This window comes from Symphalangus syndactylus, chromosome 2, assembly GCF_028878055.3.
Source record: "Symphalangus syndactylus isolate Jambi chromosome 2, NHGRI_mSymSyn1-v2.1_pri, whole genome shotgun sequence".
NCBI lineage: Eukaryota > Metazoa > Chordata > Mammalia > Primates > Hylobatidae > Symphalangus > Symphalangus syndactylus.
Genome location: NC_072424.2, coordinates 35,772,663 through 35,787,301, shown reverse-complemented (window position 1 = coordinate 35,787,301; position 14,639 = coordinate 35,772,663). Strand labels below are relative to the sequence as shown.

The 14,639-nt window shown below is 49.2% G+C and overlaps 1 protein-coding gene across 2 annotated transcripts in view; it reads left to right on the top strand.

Annotated features, from left to right (window-relative positions):
• The window catches only part of WBP1L (WW domain binding protein 1 like), a 79,097-nt gene extending 73,196 nt beyond the window's left edge, over positions 1 to 5,901 (top strand). For both annotated transcript variants that reach the window (XM_055250726.2, XM_055250736.2), the window contains exon 4: positions 2,209 to 5,901. In XM_055250726.2, coding sequence (XP_055106701.2) covers positions 2,209 to 2,945 — 737 coding nt within the window. In that variant the 3' untranslated portion in view covers positions 2,946 to 5,901. The remainder of the gene's footprint in view (positions 1 to 2,208) is intronic.
• Positions 5,902 to 14,639: the final 8,738 nt, after the last annotated feature.

The following is a 14,639-nucleotide window of genomic DNA, read 5'->3' as shown; positions in this document are numbered from 1 at the left end:
CCTTCTTCCCTCCCTCCCTTCCTTCCTCCCTCCCTCTTTCTCTCTTTCTTTTCTTTTCTTTCCCTGCCTGCCTGCCTTTCCATCCCTCCCTCCCTCATTTTCCTTCCTTCCTTCCTTCCTTCCTTCCTTCCTTCCTTCCTTCCTTCCATCCATCCTCCCATCCTCCCTCCCTCCCTCCCTCTGTCTCTCTCTCTCTCTTTTTTTTTTTTTTTGAGGTGGAGTTTCTCTCTTGTTGCCCAGGCTGGAGTGCAGTGGCGCAATCTTGACTCACTGCAACCTCTGCCTTCCAGGTTCAAGCGATTCTCCCGCCTCAGCCTCCAAAGTAGCTGGGATTACAGGCATGTACCACCACACCCAGCTAATTTTTGTGTTTTTAGTAGAGACGGGGTTTCTCCATGTTGGTCAGGCTGGCCTCGAACTCCTGACTTCAAGTGGTCCACTCATCTTGGCCTCCCAAAGTGCTGGGATTACAGGTGTAAGCCACTGTGCCCCTTCCCTCCCCTCTTTTCCTTTCTCTGCCCTCCCCTCCCTTTCCTCTTTCTTTTCCTTCCTCTTTCTTACCCTTCCTTTCTTTCCCTTCCTTCTTCCCTCCCTCCCTCCATTCCTCCATCTCTCTCTCTCTTTAATGGCAGATAGTCAGTTAATAGAACAATAATTATTAACATTTATTGAGCACTTACTATATGCCAGGTACTATGCTAAGCACCTAGTCCTTCTAGATGTGGAATTGAAACAATTGTGGGCCAGGCTCGGTGGCTCACACCTATAATCTCAGCACTTGGGGAGGCTGAGGCAGGCAGATCATTTGAGGTCAGGAGTCAGTATATAACATGAGTGAATTGAGACTTGGGGTTCATTGGCCTGAATTCCTCCCATTTTGCTTATTTCTGTGTGATATGCCTGAGCAGAGGCTGCCATGAAAGGGGCAGGTGGGGGGGTGGCATTGGGACTTCTGAGCACCAAGAAAGTTAGTGACTCTCTGAAGAGCACTTCCCAGACTTCCCTGGGGCTCCTTACATGTGTCCTCTCAAATGGTCAGTGGAGGCCCAGCTGTGCCACTTTTCCAAAGCCAGTCTACAGTGTATTCTACAAAATAAACTTTCACAGTTGTTTCTTTACAATTGTTTCTTTTTTTTTTTTTTTTAAGACAGAATCTCGCTCTGTCACCCAGGCTGGACTGCAGTGGCGCGATCTCGGCTCACTGCAACCTCCTCCTCCGGGGTTCAAGCGATTCTTGTGCTTGAGCTTCCCGAGTAGCTGGGACTAGAAGGGCATGCCATCACACCCAGCTAATTTTTGTATTTTTAGTAGAGATGGGGTTTTACCATGTTGGTCAGGTTGGTCTCAAACTCCTGAGCTCAAGTGATCTCCCTGTGTCGGCTTTCCACAGTGCTGAGATTACAGGCATAAGCCACTGTGACAGCCCACAATTATTTCAGTTCCACATCTAGAGGGGTTAAGTGCTTAGTACAGTGCCTGGCATATAGTAACTGCTCAATAAATGTTAGTAATGTTATATTATAATTAAATTATCTGTGTCATAAGGCATTCAGCACATTCAAAAGATAACTCACCTAGCATGTTTTTAATAAGCCTTGGATGGCAGAGGCCCCTTACCTTTGCCGGTCACCCATCTGCTCCTGATCTGAGTCAAGGTGAAGCTTGGTTTGTGTTTCCAGACCACCTCCAGCCACACTAGAGACAACAGAGATTTCTAACCCCCTAGCAAAAGACCCTACATAGTGCATTTGGAAGGTTAGGAGGAAGAAAAGTAGTTAAGAAGTCTTGAGTTAGGGACCCTGGCCCTGAGGCCTGTGGGACTTGGATGAAGGACACAGTCTAAGCAAGAACATGAGACTCGCGTGCATGTGGAAATGGGTCCATTCCAGGCAGAAGTTATTTTTTGGCCATCTACCACGTTTGCCTAATTCTCTGCCTTAACTCCCAACAGGCATGAAGTCCTTGCCTATGAAGCAGCTTTAGGGGCTCTCAGATTTCAAGAAGTTAGGTTAGGCCCTTGCCAAACTGCCCCTCTCTGCAGAATTGCTCGCAGCTGTCTCTCCTCTGCCCACAACCAAGAGCTGTGGCCATCACTTGGTGGGTGCTCTGGGTGGGAGGAGACAATGCAAATGTTCAGGGGGAGCTTTGCAGTCTGCCCTAGAACAATGACCAGTGCAGTAATTTCTCCTTCCTACCTCCCCATTTTAGGGTTTTTGCCAAACTATTTACTACCTCCTTATGAGGAAGTGGTGAACCGACCTCCAACTCCTCCCCCACCATACAGTGCCTTCCAGCTACAGCAGCAGCAGCTGCTGCCTCCACAGTGTGGCCCTGCAGGTGGCAGTCCCCCGGGCATCGATCCCACCAGGGCATCCCAGGGGGCACAGAGCAGCCCCTTGTCTGGGCCCAGCAGAAGCAGCACAAGACCCCCAAGCATCGCTGACCCTGAGCCCTCTGACCTACCAGTTGACCGAGCAGCCACCAAAGCCCCGGGTATGGAGACCAGTGGCTCTGTGGCTGGCCTGGGGGAGCTGGACCCAGGGGCCTTCCTGGACAAGGATGCAGAATGTAGGGAGGAGCTGCTGAAAGATGACAGCTCTGAACACGGCGCACCCGACAGCAAAGAGAAGACACCTGGGAGACATCGCCGCTTCACAGGTGACTCGGGCATTGAAGTGTGTGTGTGCAACCGGGGCCACCATGACGATGACCTCAAAGAGTTCAACACACTCATCGATGATGCTCTGGATGGGCCCCTGGACTTCTGTGACAGCTGCCATGTGCGGCCCCCTGGTGACGAGGAGGAAGGCCTCTGCCAGCCCTCCGAGGAGCAGGCTCGAGAGCCTGGGCACCCACACCTGCCACGGCCACCCGCATGCCTGCTGCTGAACACTATCAATGAGCAGGACTCTCCCAACTCCCAGAGCAGCAGCTCCCCCAGCTAGAGCAGGCCCTGCCAGCACCCAGGAACTTGGCAAAGCAACCAGGGTAGGGGAGAACCACGAGAGAAGCATTAAGTGACTTTCAAAGACTTTCAGAGTACAGCCACTTGGTTCCTTTTTGTTTGTTTTCCTTCTCTCCTGCATTTTCCACCATCTCCAGGTACAGTTCGGGGTGTGGATGCCTCTTCCTCCACAAGGGCACAGTGTTGTGGAGGGCTAAGTTGGTTCTGTGACTCATTCCTCATACCCTAACTCCATCTCCTTTCTTTAAAGGCAAATCTCACCTACCTGTTTGGGTCAGAGAGATGTGTTTTAAAAGCCCCCAAGGAAGGAGGCCGGGACTGTGCCCTGACATGATTCTTGGTGATGGATTAGGTCTGTGCTCTGATTCTAGTTTAAGAGAACGTTGCTGTGTCTCAGTCCAGGAGAGGCAGCCCATCTTGGCCCTGGATGAAGAAGGAAGCCCACAGAGGCCCAGGGCTTGTCACTGTGGCTGCCAGTGTCTGCCAAGCCAGCATTGAGCTAATCCTGTGGGAGGATGAGAGCTGCTGGGCCGTTGTATGATAGGTTGGTAGGGGCTTGTTGATCTGTCAAATTCCAGGTGACAAGATCGATGCACCCCATGCGTCCTTGAGGGGCCTCTTCCCCTTGGGCTCTGGCTGGCCACAGGCTGGTTCTGGTGTGAAAGATTATACTGCCTTTTCTTTGTTTGTTTGTTTGTTTGTTTCCTCTAAAAACAAACAAACGACAGCTGAAAACAAGAACTTCACCGGTGGGCAGGCAAGAATTCTCTTCTGGAAAATGACATTTGTGGCTCTTTCCCAAGTTGGCCTTCAAAGAACCTGGCTGCTGTTGAGCCAGAAGATGTCTTGTGTGAAGGCTGGGGTGGAGGCTGTCTTGGAACCTCTGTGAGCAGGAGGCCCTAAGCCGCAGCAGTGGATAGAGGTGCAGCTCTCTGCCTCTCTGCCCTTTAGTCTGTGTTCACAGGTGACCCGTGTCAGCCTGCATCGCAAGCACACGCCCTGCGGGCCTTCACGTCTCACTGTTCCGTATGAGGAAACAGACGGCGGACTGAGGAAGTGATGGCCCCAGAGAAAGGGCCCCTGTAGCCTGGCTCTCACACAGTATTTTGTCTTTGATTCTGAATAAATATTTTTTGTGGGTTTTTTTTTTTTTTTTTTTTTTTTTTTTTGGTGGCAGTTGTTTGTTTTAAACTGACCACTTGGAAGAAATACCTTGGTTATCTGTGGTTTTCATGCCTTGTCCCTGCCTCTGCCCCCACCCCTTTTGAGTCGGGTGACTCATTTTTCTGTGTAGAGACTTGGTGGCCCAGGCAGGAGGTGAAAGCAGCCGTCCGGAAGGCCCTGGGGACCCTTGTGCCTGTTGCTTGGCTTCAGGTCACCAGCTGAGCTGCGATAGGAAAATCTGAATGGAGGCAGCAAACAGCCAAAACAAACATTCCCCACCCGGCCCTGTGCATATGAAGAGTCTGTTTCTTCCCCCAACTCTTGAACGATGATGATATTCAGATGAATCATTGATGTTATGGAAGAAAGAAAGAAAGAAAAAAAAATTATATATATATATATATATATGTCCAAAAACAGACAAATCCAAGGCTGTGAGGTAAACGAGTGTCTGCATTTGGATTCCACAAAACCAAAATCCATGTTGAACAAAGTGAAGTCCGTACACAGTGACTTTTTAGGTGAGCCGTGTGTGTCTGTCCGTTGTGTGTGAGCCTCAAGCCCTGTTTTCCTGTGAAGATACTTTGAGTGGCAGCCATTCTCCCCACGTGAACCACACGTCTGGAGCACAGACAGGCCTCTCAAGGTCATTGATCTTACGCATTTACTGTTTACTGAACAAATGTCTGACTGTGTACTCGGGTGTACTCCGCAGCATTGTCGACTGCAGTCCCCTGTGTTTGCCAGAGATACTGTGCTCGAAGTAGAGGTTTTACTCTACTCATCACTGCGATTTGCACATTGCTCCGTGGACACTCGGAGGCCTGCGTTCTATTCCCTATAAATGGAAGTGTGCTCTGAGCCTGTCTGCCTCCCTCGGCTGCTGCTGGTCCTCGGTACCAGCCCCCGGGGGTGTCCACAACCACTTGGGACAGAAGAAGGTGGAATTTCAGACAGAAGCTTGATTGAGTCTTCAATGACAGGCTTGGACTAGCTGTGGCCCAGACATCGGCCCTGCCCAGAATTGCCAGGAGGAGGCTTTGCAGGCTCTAGAGGAGCCGCAGGGCCTGCCTCCCTCTGGTGAGTCCAACAGGCGCAAGCAAGCTGATGTGTGGCCAGAGGTGGCCGGAGTGTGTCACAGCCCTCAGATGCCTTTCCTTCCACCTTTTTTTTTTTTTTAAGAATCCCAAATAACTCACTGAAGTGTCTCAAAGGTGAACAAGTTTTACCAAACTGAATCCTTTTTCAGTTAACAGATCAAATGGATGAGTTCTGACCCTCTCAAGTTCCTTTCTGCAGTTAGAGTGGGGACCTCGGCAAGTGTTAACTGTGAGACTCACTGCAGCGTCCTACCCTAAAGGCACGAGAAGACGGAAATGCAACCTGCGGAGCTGGGCTTGGTTCCCAAGTCACAGTTTGGCCCCTGCTACGGGAGGCTGCCCTGCTCAGAGAGAGATTTAATAGGGAGCTGAAGGAATTGTTAGGGGGCCAGGGAGATGTGACTGAGACTGGTTTTCCATGTGAATGAGACGGGGTTGGTGGAGGGTTTGGTGCTACAGCCAGTCGGAAGATTTGCAAATGCGAACACATTCCTGTGTGAGGCATGTTACCCTTTGTCAGTTATTGTGAATATGTGTATTTTAAGCAATAAGATTCAGCTGGTCAGACTTTTCTGGGCAGTCTCAGTGACGCATTTCCTGTGCTGTGATTGTTCTGAAGACAGAGTGGCTCTAACCACTGTGAGAAGCCCAAATAAAAATTGATCCCAAAAATGCTACCGCTCTTTCTTGCCGCACTTTGTTCCCTCTTCTCAGTCTTCAGGGAATTGCACCTCAAGATCCTAAACCACAAGCACTTTTCTCCACACAGAGACTGACAGGTTGTCACACAGTGGTTGAGGATAGGACCCTGGGCCAAAGAGAAACCACAGGGCCAAGGGCAGCTGGACAGTGCTGCTGGGTCCACACTCTGTCCTGAGGAGTCCTCCCCTCGCTGTGTCAGGGTGTGTTCCTGATGTTTGGAATACTTTGGGAAGTCCCACAAACAGGCTAAAATCAGATCCCGAGAAAGCAGAGACAAGTTTTGTCAGATACACCGTTGCTAAAACATGGCTTTTTTTTGAGACAGAGTCTCACTCTGCTGCCCAGGCTGGAGTGCGGTGGTGCGATCTTGGCTCACGCAGCCTCTACCTCCCAGGTTCAAGTGATTCTCCTGCCTCAGCCTCTTGAGTAGCTGGGATTACAGGTGCCCACCACCATGCCCGGCTAATTTTTGTATTTTTAGTAGAGACGAGGTTTCACCATGTTGGCCGGGCTGGTCTCTATCTCCTGACCTCAGGTGATCCACCTGCCTTGAGCTCCCAAAGTGCTGGGATAACAGGCCAGCCACCCTGGCCTGGGATTACAGGCGTGAGCCACTGTGCCCAGCTATTTTTTTATTTTTATTTTTTAAATAATAGAGACGGGCTGGGCAAGGGGGCTCACGCCTGTAATCCCAGCACTTTGGGAGGCCAAGCTAGGCAGATCACTTGAGCTCAGGAGTTTGAGACCAGTCTGGGTAACATGGCAAAACCCCATCTCTACAAAAAATACAAAACTTGGCTGGGCGTGGTGCTGTGCGCCTGTGGTCCCAGCTATGTGGGAGGCTGAGGTGGGAGGATGGCTTGAGCCCAGGAGGTGGAGGCTGTAGTGAGCTGAGATCACACCACTGCACTCCAGCCTGGGCAATAGAGCAAGACCCTGTATAAAAAAACAAACAAAAAAAATATATATATATATATATATACGTGTGTATATATATATATATATATATATACGTATATATATATACGTGTATATATATACGTATATATATATATACGTATATATATACACGTATATATATATATAGAGAGAGAGAGAGAGAGGTAGGGTCTGACTGTGTTGCCCAGGCTGGGCTCAAGTGATCCTATAGGGTCTAACTATGTTGCCCAGGCTGGGCTCAAGTGATCCCACTGGCTTGGTTTCCCAGAGTGCTGGGATAACAGGTGTAAGCCACTGTGCCCGGCCAAAACATGGCATTTAAAAGAAAGCAAGCACTCTGAGAGATCTTTTTTGTTGACATGATAGACATGGGGGTATATGCTTGGCCTTGGAATTTAACACACAGTATAATGTATCGAGTTGGCCACTTTCTGCCCGGCACTGTGTCAGAGGCTCAGGATAATGTCAAAGAGATAGAAGATGAGGCCTCTGCCCTCTAGAACTTACAGTTAGAAAGACAAAACATGGCCGGGTGTGGTGGCTCATGCCTGTAATCCCAGCACTTTGGGAGGCTGAGGCGGGTGGATTACCTAAGGTTGGGAGTTCGAGACCAGCCTGACCAACATGGAGAAACCCTGTCTCTACTAAAAATATTAAAAAATTAGCCAGGTGTGGTGGCATGCAACTGTAATCTCAGCTACTTGGGAGGCTGAGGCAGGAGAATCGCTTTGACTCGGGAAGTGGAGGTTGTGGTGAGCTGAGATCACACCATTGCACTCTAGCCTGGGCAACAAGAGTGAAACTCCGTCTCAAAAAAAAAAAAAGACAAAACATACTTGTGTGAAATAGTTAATTAACAATGTAAGTTAAGTTTGAGGTGAAGTGAATGGTACAGATTCGGAGCTTTTCAGGGAATAGTGGGAGGTAGTTTGAGGTCTTGAATGCCAAGCAAGAGGTCTCGGAGCTGATTTTAGGTAGTGAGGAAGCCACCAGTGTGCCAGAATCTGTCATTGTGGGCCAGTGATTCTTTCCTAATACAAGGAGAGTTCCTTTGTTCGTTTTACCGTCTGCTTAAGACTGACCTCTTAGGTGTAAGTCCTTTTTTTTTTTTTTTTGAGATAGAGTCTCGCTGTGTTGCCCAGGCTGGAGTGCAGTGGTACCATCTTTGCTCAGTGCAACCTCCACCTCCCGAGTTCAAGTGATTCTCCTGCCTCACTTGGGATAAATGCCCAATATTTATCCCAAGTAGCTGGGATTACAGATGCCTGCCACAACGCCCAGTTAATTTTTGTATTTTTAGTAAGGATGGGGTTTCACCATGTTGCCCAGACTGGTCTCGAACTCCTGGCCTCAAGTGATCCACTGCCTCAGCCTCCCAAAGTGCTGGAATTACAGGCATGAACCACTGCGCCCAGCCAGGTGTAAGTCCTTGTTTGAAGAACAGCTTGCTACTTCTGCCCAGGAGGACACCCAGACCCAGCAAGACTGCGGATGGGCAAAGCAAGGTAGTACACATCCTAGGAACCTTCCAGGAAGGGGTTCCTGCCTCCATAAGTGGAGTGCTCACTGGTGGGCTGGCGCCCTGGGGGTGCTGGCAAGTGAGTGTTGTCCTCCCTAGGCCCTGGCTTGTCCAGCAGTCAGCCCTGTTTTTTCTGAAGGCCAGTTTTAGCCAGACATGCCCCCACCCCTGTCTTTGACCCTCTGGCAGAGGACATTCCTGGCCCCTCGGTGACACTAGCAGAGTGGTTGCTGACTTGTTCTTTCTAAACTGTTGGGTTCCTTCAGGCAACCCCAGTAGGGCCATACTAGCATCTAGAGACAGTTCTAAAACCACAGGAAAGAACTGGGAGTACATCATTCTTGCCTTCTTTGAGCTAATATCTGAGTGGCACAAAAACAAAATGGTATAACTCTTAGGGGCTGGTTACCAGAGGTTGTGCATGTACCCTGGGTGCCCAGGTGTAGAGGGGACACCATGCCATTGGACCCCAGGCTGCTGGGTCACTGAGTTCCTTATTTCTGTAATGAAGTATGACGTTGCTTGTCTCTATTGCCCCATGTGACCAAGTACAGATGGCAACAGTACCAATGCCCAGAACTACAAAACAGAGTACTTTTGGTGAACAAGAATTTCAAGAAACTCCACATTCTTCAGTTTCCTGTTTTCAGCCACGGGCGAAAACAAGGGTTTGACTCAGAAAAGGAGGGAGAAGTGGGTTTGGTTGGTAGCTTCTTGCTGAACCTGCTGGGAAGAGTTGTGGGTCTTGGGAGGATTTGGGTTCTGGCCTGGGGGCAAGTGTGGCCTCACTGAAGAGCTAAGCCTTTACTGAGCACCTAGCAGGTGTCAAGGCATGAGAATTCAAAGATGCCTTAGGACTGGCTCTTTTTTTTTTTTTTTTTTTTTTGAGACAGAGTCTTGCTCTGTCGCCCAGGCTGGAGTGCAGTGGCGCGATCTCGGCTCACTATAACCTCCACCTCCCGGGTTCAAGCGATTCTCCTGTCTTAGCCTCCTGAGTAACTGGGATTACAGATATGCACCACCATGCCTGGCTAATTTTTGTATTTTGGGTGGAGACGGAGTTTCACCATGTTGGCCAGGCTGGTCTCAAACTCCTGACCTCAAGTGATCTGCCTGTCTCAGCCTCCCAAAGTGCTGGGATTACAGGTGTGGAGCCACCACGCCTGGCCCTGGCTCCTCTTTAGAAGAGCTAGTGGTATTCTTGAGAGGAAGGAAGGCACGTCGGCAGTTTTAGTACCACACGGAAAACACCACGAAGCATGTGTGCACAGAGGAGAATTTAGCCAAACTAGGGATTAAGGCAGGCTTCCTGGAGGAGATACCTCTAAATTGAGTTTATCAGGTGAAGAAAGGTGCAAGGGAATTCTAGGCAAATGTTTTTCAGCAGACTATTGAGTGCTTACTATGTGCCTGGTGCTGAAAAGCACAAAAAAGCATGGGAGGCCTAGAATAGGAGACTCTGCATGGCATGTAGAAAGCTGCGAGCAATTTATCACTGCATTCTGGGAAGTAGCAAGAGATCAAACTGGAGAGAGAGGCAGGTCATATATTTTATTTTATTTTATTTTATTATTTTTTGAGATGGGGTCTTGCTCTGTCACCCAGGCTGGAGTGCAGAGGTGCAATCTCGGCTTATGGCAACCTCTGCCTCCCGGGTTGAAGTGATTCTCCTGCCTTAGCCTCCTGAGTAGCTGGGATTATAGGTGCACACCACCATGCCTGGCTAATTTTCATATTTTTAGTAGAGATGGGGTTTTGCCGTGTTGCCCAGGCTGGTCTCAAACTCCTGAGCTCAAATGATGCTTCTGCCTCAGCCTCCCAAAGTGCTGGGATTACAGGCGTGAGCCACTGCACCTAGCAAAATATTTTAACTTAATTTGTCTTTATTGTTTTGTTGGTTGATGGTTTCCACAATGCTGGTCTTGTGTGAGCATCTTAGCTACATTAAAAAAAAAAAAAAAAAAAAAAAAAAAAATTAGCCTCAGGCCGGGCACGGTGGCTCACACCTGTAATCCCAGCACTTTGGGAGGCCAAAGTGGGCGGATCACCTGAGGTCGGGAGTTCGAGACCAGCCTGACCAACACAGAGAAACCCCGTCTCTACTAAAAATATGAAATTAGCCAGGCGTGGTGGTGCATGCCTGTAGTCCCAGCTACTCAGGAGGCTGAGGCAGGAGAATCGCTTGAACCTGGGGGGCTCAGGTCGCAGTGAGCCGAGATCGCACCATTGTACTCCAGCCTGGGCAATGAGCAAAACTCCATCTCAAAAAAATAAAAAAATGTAGCCTCAAAACAGGTCTCTGAGGTATATAGGCTGCAGTTACTCCTGCTTTATTAATGGGATTGTGGCATCCAGAGGACTTAACTAACTTTACAAGATCACATAGCTAATAAATGGCAGAGCTAGGATTTGAAGCCAGGTCTGTTGGCTCCAAGGCCAATGTAATAACCAGAAGGCTGGATAGTGAAGAGCTGTAATGTAGGTACTCAAAAGCCACATGAAGAACTTGTGACTTCTTCCTCTCTCTCTTCTTTTTTGGCCCAGGCTGGAGTGCAGTGGCACAATCTCGGCTCACTGCAGCCTCGACTTCCCAGGCTCAAGTGATCTTCCCACTTCATCCTCCCCAAGTAGCTGAGACTACAGGTGCACACTGTCATGCCCAGCTAATTTTTGTATTTTTTGTAGAGACAGGATTTTGCTATGTTGCCTAGGCTGCTCTTGAACTCCTGGGTTCAAGCGATCCACCTGCCTTGGCCTCCCAAAGTGATTTCTTTTCAAAGGTGAGGGAGAACTAGAGAACAATATATTGAGCTAAGAGTAACATGGTGAAAGATGAAACAGACACCATTTCCTCAGGAGCTACCCTACCTCCTCTTGCTCCAGGGGGCAGACCCCCCCACACCCAGCCAGGCTTTACCTCCAAGAGCCCCTCAGTGCTAAAATGGTGTCACCCCGGGACAGGTGACGCTGCTTGCCACCAGTATTCGGACCAATGTCAACTTCCAGGGAGGGTGTAACCCCTTGGAAACATTGTAAAATTCTCAGGAGTTACAGTTTGGATCTTCTTTGTCTCTTTTCCTTGAAAGAGTGTTTTTGCTCTTCCTCCAAGGTGATGAAAGTACAGCTTTCTGTGTGTGTGAGGGGAGAAGAGGATTTTTGTTTGACCTGAAATTTCTCCTCACTCTGTTTTGTTTGTTTGTTTTTGGCTTTTCTTTTTTTCTTTGAGACGGAGTTTCGCTCTTGTCGCCCAGGCTGGAGTGCAGTAGCGCAATCTTGGCTCACTGCAATCTCCGCCTCCTGGGTTCAAGTGATTCTCCTGTCTCAGCCTCTCAAGTAGCTAGGATTACAGGCACCCACCAACACACCCGGCTGATTTTTTGTATTTTTAGTAGAGACGAGGTTTCGCCATGTTGGGCAGGCTGGTCTCGAACTCCTGACCTCAGGTGATCTGCCCGCCTTGGCCTCCCGAAGTGCTGAGATTACGGGCATGAGCCACCACACCTGGCCTCTCTTTACTCTGTTATAAGCCTGTTCCTCACCATAGCTTCAGATTCCCTTCATTTCGTGTTTTCTCACCAAGAAGTCTCAAGAAACCCAATCGCATGGAAACTGTGACAGAACACCTGTGCTGGAGCCGTGAGTTTGTCTTTGGGTTCTCCACCCACTCCCCGGCAGTCCGTCAGCCCTGGCCCTGCGGGGACGGAGTGGGCAGGTGGCAGGCCAGGGACTGTAGTGGGCCCTGCGGGGATGGAACGGGGAGGGTGGGTTCCCCAGGGTTCCATCCTGTGGAGGGACTCATCTGCACACACCTGCTCCCCCTCCTGACCAAACTGGTGGCTTTTGGGGAGGTTTGTATAAAACCCTGAGAAGGACTCATTTCGTGGGTTTGGATATAGACAACGATGAGAAACCCAATATTTATCAAGGCACTAAATGTATTTCATAGTTTCACATTTCATCCTCACAGTAACGCTATGACACAAACATCCCAGCTCCCCACCACCCGCCCCTGCCATATTACAGATGGGAAAACCGAGGCTTAAGGCCACCTAAGGTGTCCATGGCCACTCAGTCTGTAAACGACAACACTGGGAGGATTTGTCTCTGCAACCTGCTTTCGAGTCATTTGTATTCCCGTCTTTGTGGGACTCTCCTGCCCACACACTCTTTTCTGCCTCTCATTCTCACCAGAGCCTCGGAAGATGGGCAGCGCAGGTGTTAGGTTTCCCCACATTATCCATGGGGAAATTGAGGCTCAGGAAGTTAGTGAGGGGCCTAAGATCCAGGGCCAGGAAATGGGAGCTAGGGCCAAGCACCGGGGTGGTCTGGGTCCAATTTATCCATTGCGCTTCCTACCCCACTGCACGGCCTCTGTGACTGGATCCCCACCCTCCAGAGAAGGGTGCTAATATCTATGAATGTGACTGCAGAGAGGGCTGCTCATTTGCCTCAGGTTTTGTGGCCACCAGAGGCTGATAGAACATTCACTCACTCACCCTCCCACAATAGGGAAGGATTTCCCTCCTGTCAACAAGGAGACTCAGGGGAACTGCTTTTCTTTCTTTTTTCTTTTTTTTTTTTGAGACAAGGTCTTGCTATGTCACCCAGGCAGGAGTGCAGTGGCGCACTCACTGCCAGCCTTGACCTCCTGGGTTCAATGTGATCCTCCCACTTCAGCCTCCCAAGTAACTGGGACCAGCTGGGACCACAGGTATGTGCCACCACACCTGGCTAATTTTTTGTATTTTTTTGTAGTGACGGGGTTTCACCTTGTTGCCCAGCTGGTCTGGAACTCCAGAGCTCAAGAGATCCACCCACCTTGACTTCCCAAAGTGGTGGGATTACAAAGTGCTGGTGTGGTGAGCCACTGTCCCCAGGTCAGGAACTCCTTTTCGTTTTTTGTTTATTTTGAGATGGAGGCTTGTTCTGTCACACAGGCTGGAGTGCAATGGCGCAATCTCGGCTCACTGCAACCTCCACCTAGTTCTAGTGATTCTCCTGCCTCAGCCTCCCGAGTAGATGGGACTACAGGCGCATGCCACCACGCCCCGCTAATTTTTGTATTTTTAGTAGAGACGGGGTTTCACCAAGTTGGCCAAGCTGGTCTCAAACTCCTGACCTCAGGTGATCCACCTGCCTCGACCTCCCAAAGTGCTGAGATTACAGGCATGAGCCACTTCGCCCAGCCAGGAACTGCTTTTCTTTAAGACAAGAGTGGCCCATTTCTCCTGGGAGGGTTGGCTCTTAATAGCTCACTAGCACTAATTTTTAAATTTTCAGGAATTTTATGAGCTGTTTATATGAAACAGCCAATTTAAAAAACTTAAACCTACAATTGAGTTATATTCAAAACAAAGGTAATAGATACTCAAAACTGATCATTTCCTAGTTATTTTACTACATGTTACTGTTATCTGTGCCCTTGAGGTTATTTACATTTAAGTATCAGTATGGTGGAAATACTACATAATGGCATTTACTATGTAATCATAACAACGGTAAAGAACATATAATGCTACTATGTGTCTCTTTCCAACCCTGTTTACTGGCATCACATTGGTAGCTTAAAATTGGTCATGTTGGGAGTATCTACACCACAGTAATCAGCAAGCATTACAAATCAGGGCTATTCCACACCCCCCCACCCCTCCCAGACCTGGTTGTTAAACATTTATTTATCATCACACCACTGGTTAAGGACAGTCTGAGGCTCAGACGGTTAACTGTGGGGTCTTGGCAAAGAACTTCCAGTTTTGTCAAAGATCTGGGCTTCTTTCTGCATAAGGAGATAGAATTTATTTACTATCGTTGGGCCAATTAACCAAGTGATTTAGAGCATTTGATTCAGTCCTCTTGAGGTAGGAGGCGGGGCTCGGACATGGAACCAAATTAAGGACTAGCTAAAACAGGTAGGGGGGCAGAAGCAGCTTTCCATAAGACATGCCTGCCAGTGTGCCATGTCAGTTTACCATTGCCATGGCAAAACCTAGGAGTTACCGTCCCTTTTCATGGCAACGACCTGATGACCTGGAAGTTACTACCCTCATCCTGGAAATCTCTGCATAATCCACTCCTTAATTTGCATATAATTAGAAGTAGATGTCCATATGAGTGCAGCCCTGCCCCTGCGTTGCTGTTCTGGGCACACTGCCCCTGGGTAGCCCTGCTCCACAAGGAGCAGTACCTCTGCTGCTCTGTGCACTGCTGCTTGCTGGCTACCACCACCAGCTTGCCCTGGAATTCTTTCTGG